The sequence below is a fragment of the Microtus ochrogaster genome, chromosome 17 (genome assembly GCF_000317375.1).
Source record: "Microtus ochrogaster isolate Prairie Vole_2 chromosome 17, MicOch1.0, whole genome shotgun sequence".
Taxonomy (NCBI): domain Eukaryota; kingdom Metazoa; phylum Chordata; class Mammalia; order Rodentia; family Cricetidae; genus Microtus; species Microtus ochrogaster.
In genome coordinates this window covers 33,551,867-33,556,037 of record NC_022019.1, presented here as the reverse complement: position 1 = coordinate 33,556,037, position 4,171 = coordinate 33,551,867, and the positions used below count along the sequence as shown (strand labels likewise).

General features: G+C 51.1%; 1 protein-coding gene across 1 annotated transcript in view; it reads right to left on the bottom strand.

The window, feature by feature from the left end:
• The window catches only part of Ubac2 (UBA domain containing 2), a 157,337-nt gene extending 154,958 nt beyond the window's left edge, over positions 1-2,379 (bottom strand). Inside the window, exon 1 of the mRNA XM_013349312.2 lies at positions 2,233-2,379. Within this exon, the coding sequence (XP_013204766.1) occupies positions 2,233-2,263 (31 nt within the window). The 5' untranslated portion in view covers positions 2,264-2,379. The remainder of the gene's footprint in view (positions 1-2,232) is intronic.
• Between the last annotated feature and the right edge of the window lie 1,792 nt (positions 2,380-4,171).

Below are 4,171 nucleotides of genomic sequence, written 5' to 3'. Positions count from 1 at the left end.
AACAGACACCTGCTGAGTGAATGGGGTACACTAACAGACACCTGCTGAATGAATGTGGGGGTTAGTGTTAACATTAAAGCGCCCTTATCTCCTAACTTCAATGTGAGAAAAATACAGGAGCAGGAAATGGCAGGGATCTCTCTCCACCTCTAGGGCAGGCAGAGATGCTCACTCTTCCTGAGGACACTCACTCAGGAGCAGACCTCTGCTTCACCACACAGCTGTCAAGCTGCCTATTTGAAGGATGTCACTCAAGAGGGTGGTTACACGGGAGAAAATGTTGACGCAGGAAAAGCCACTAGCATTCAGGACCTGAACTGGTTCTATGGGATGGAAATGACTGGTCTAGGGGAACCACCGCGCTCTACGGTCAACGCTAGCACAGAACCTAAGGCTTGCTCAGCACTGTGTTCCCAAAACCAAACACACACAGGTCCTGAATACTTGTTAAGTGTGCACAGAAAGCAGGTCCCACAAGGAAAAGCCATCCCACTAACTACTACACTCTGATACGCTTATTTCAGACGGTGAAGAGAACCGAGCTACCTGTGCCATCGGTAACAAGGAACCACCTTTCCTAGAGTTCTGCCGCTTCAACCTGGACTACATTTTGCCCACACAACCTAATCCGTAACACGGTACCGCTTGCTACTAATCAGGTTTCTCCTGTATACGTGTGCGTGTGAAAGTTGACGTTGGATGTCTCCCTCAATCACGCCTCCACTGATTTATTAATTTATGTACTTATTTTGGGGGTGCACGGTCTCCCACTGGACTTGGAACTTAGCAGCTTAGCCAGACTGGCTGGCTAGCAGCCCTGGGGATCCTCCTGTCTCCCCCCCCCTCATTGGCAGGGTTACAGACACGCACTGCCATGCCTGGCTTTTACCTAGGTACTGGAAATTAGATCTTCACGCTTCCCGTGCAAGCATTTTAGCTGCTGAGCCACCTCTCCAGCCACTCTCTCACTTTTTAACACTGATGTGTATGTTTGGTGTTAAAGGATGCCTCAATGTGCCAAGAACAACTAAACCGAAGAAACTTACTGCCAGTGTCATATCCACCTACAAACCGTAGCCCTAGGAAAGGCACACTACCTTATTCCTCCAACCAGTAGTTTGAAGATGAGCTCACTAGTAGCTCTGACGGATTCTGGGGCCAATATATGAAGGGTTCCATAAATCAGCTATGAAATATGAAGGAATCGTAAATAAACATTAAACCCACTTCAAAGCCTAAGGTGAGATGGAGGATGATTTAGGATGATGTCGTTGTCTCTGGCAGTTATTCACTCAGCTCTCTGAACGACTCCTGACATTCACAACAGAACGTACTTTTTCTGGAGATGCCAGGCACTTCTGTGCTCTGGCAACAGAAACTTGGCATGCGGACATGGGAAGTACCAACAGCGATAAGTAACTGCGAATTGAAGCTTGTTCAGTTTGCTACTGGTGTATCAGCGCCTAATCTCAACACTGTGTAGTTAAGAGTCCGCTCTCTCTAAAGTCAATTCAACACAGTGGGTGTGGGGGAAAGGTGCTTCGGAGGCTGAAACTTGGCCTTCTACCTCCTGACCACAGCTTGACACTCCAGGCGGGTGGAGCTGATCACATCCAGGAGCAAAGCGTGCGTTCTGTCGCCAAATGACTTCCTAACTGCACTTTAAAGGGCTTTAGTCAGTTTTCTGGCTCCCCAAAACTCTTCAGGGACAAAGGGGAAGAAGTACACGAGAGTTAAAACTAAGGGAACAGGCAGATCTTGGAGGGGAGGGTGAAATTCACACGTTCCGGGAGTCTGGTGGGTCCCAAAGCTGCTCGTATGAATGAAAGGGGAGAGGGAAGCGGGCAGGATTCCTGCGTCGCCCCGAAGGGGATGTCGTCCAGCCCCGCACTAGAGCCATCAAGGGCGTGCGAGGGCCCGGGCCACGAAAGCAGCGGGGCTGCCGGCAGGACCCCAACTGCCCAGCCCACCTGCAGCAGGGCAGGAGCTGCTGCGCATCGTGCCTCAGGAGGTGCCGGGAACCGACTGGACGTGGGGCCCCCCTCAGCCTTCGGGGCTGCGGTGGGGACGGCACCCGCTGCCCCCCACCAAGAACTGCCAAGGCTCGGACGCGGGACGCAAGGGGCCCCCTAGCCTTTTGCAAAGCCGAGTCCCCGGGGCCCCCAAGCCGGGTCCGGGAAGTGCCCAGGACGGAGCGAAGAGAGACCCAAGGATGGAGAAGCCGGTACTCACAAAGCCCACTGGAGCCGGTGCTGGTGAACATGGTCCCGCAGGGCCCGAAGCCCCCACGGGGAGTCAGGGGGAGGGGAGACGGAGGTGGAGAGCCCCCCAGCGACCGCGCAGGCGCACTCTCAACCCGAGCGCAAAGTCGGCCCGGTGAGGCGCTCCCGAGCCGCCAGGAGGAAGGCGCATGCGCGGCCTGTGGGGGCGAGCACGCTCGGCCGGAGTCCTCCCCTTCCTTCTAGGACCGGAAGTGCGTGCGGGAGGGCAGTCGGTTCGGACGCGCCGATCGTTCCGGAAGTCCCGGCTGGTTTGGGAAAGGCGTCTGAAGACGCAAGGGTTCCCGGTGCGGAGCTTCTGCTCTCGGGACGGCGGTGGCAGTCGGTCCTTCCGCAGTAGAGTACCGGGCCGTTCTCGAGACCCTGACCTTTACCAGGGCGAGCCGGCCTCGGTTTGCACGCATGCTCAGTACCTCGGAGCAGGCCGCGGGGCTCAGCGAACCCGGGTCTCAGAAAACAGTTTGAGCTTCCTGTGACCCGCCGTAAAAAATGGTTTTTAATTTTTTTTTTAAAGAATATGTACTATAGGGAAGGTGAAAGGACATGCCACAGAAGTATGGGCAGAATGCTTTCAAGAAATCTCCAGAATTTTTAGGGTTTGGTCAACATGTTAAATCTGGGTTTAGATTTGTAAAATACAGCATAGCTTTAGTTCAGTAAGTCAGAGTATTCACATTATTCCAGAACGTAGAGGCGTGAGTGACTTTTATGCCTTTTAGCCATTATGTTTAGTTGATTCATAAGCGTGAAGTACATTTAACTTTATTTTCTTCCAGTTATTTTTTTTTTCTTGCCGGAAATGATTGTCCCAAGGTCTGTGATGTTTGCCGCCGCTGATACCCACAAAATCTGTAGCCCACGTGAGAGTGATTCTCGGCCCATGCGGGGGTTCCTGGGTGGGGCGTAAGGGTGTTCAGATAACTGGAACCATGTTTGTAGTAATGCTAAAACGTTTACTTTTCTTGTTCGTCCAGGAGTCGTAGGGTCTTCCAGTTAACCAGCGCCTGGCAAAGCGGCTGAAACTGCGAGGCAAAAAAGGTGTTAAGGCCGTTCCCTAGCTGCCGCTAATCTTAAAGAAGCTCCCATTTAAACTTTGGCATTGCATGAAAAGGGGGAAAGATACCTACTTAATCTAAAAGGGCCACCGGAATACTCCTGGTGAGCTTTCCTTAATGTACTCCTTCCTAAACAGACCACAGCAAACTAAACCGGGAAGTGCACAGGAAGTCCTACTGAGCCAGACATCAAAAGCATTTTTCCTTAAAATGGTTTCCCTTGGGGAGCACCCGGTGTCGGAACTGGACATTTGCGTGTGTACTTGACCTTTTTGTCTATTTTAGCTAAGAAATGACTGTCAGATGATGAAATAGAGATGAGAAAGGTAGTTTATAGAGATTTAGGAGAAGTTTCAAAGTCATTGTCTCGAAGTTTTGTTTTGGAATTTCATCTTATGTGCTTAAGTCCTATATATTATTGTTATTTACACTTTATAAAAGGTGATTATCCAATAGGAACAAATTCAAGGGCGTGCCTCGTTCTGTTGAACGCTGAGAAGTGTTGAGAAGGATCTGGGTGAAATCTGAGGCGATCAAAGCTCAGCTGTGAAACGAATAGCAGTCACAAATTGTGTTGCAGTTGAACATAGTGACTTGTATCAAAATGAAAACTTGGCCGTCAACAAGTGCACGATTCGTAGGGATGAAAACACTGAGGGGAAATTTTATTTCCCCATATGCCAGCAATGGAGTAGCTGAAACTTGAAAGCTGGAAGCTGTTCCGCAGGAGCCCTTGTTTCCCTCTTCCCCTGCCAGTGTGCAACATCCGAGCTGCTGGTCCGCTGGCCGCCCGGGCTTATGAACAACCAAAAGGTAGCAGCAGCCACAGGGGAAGTC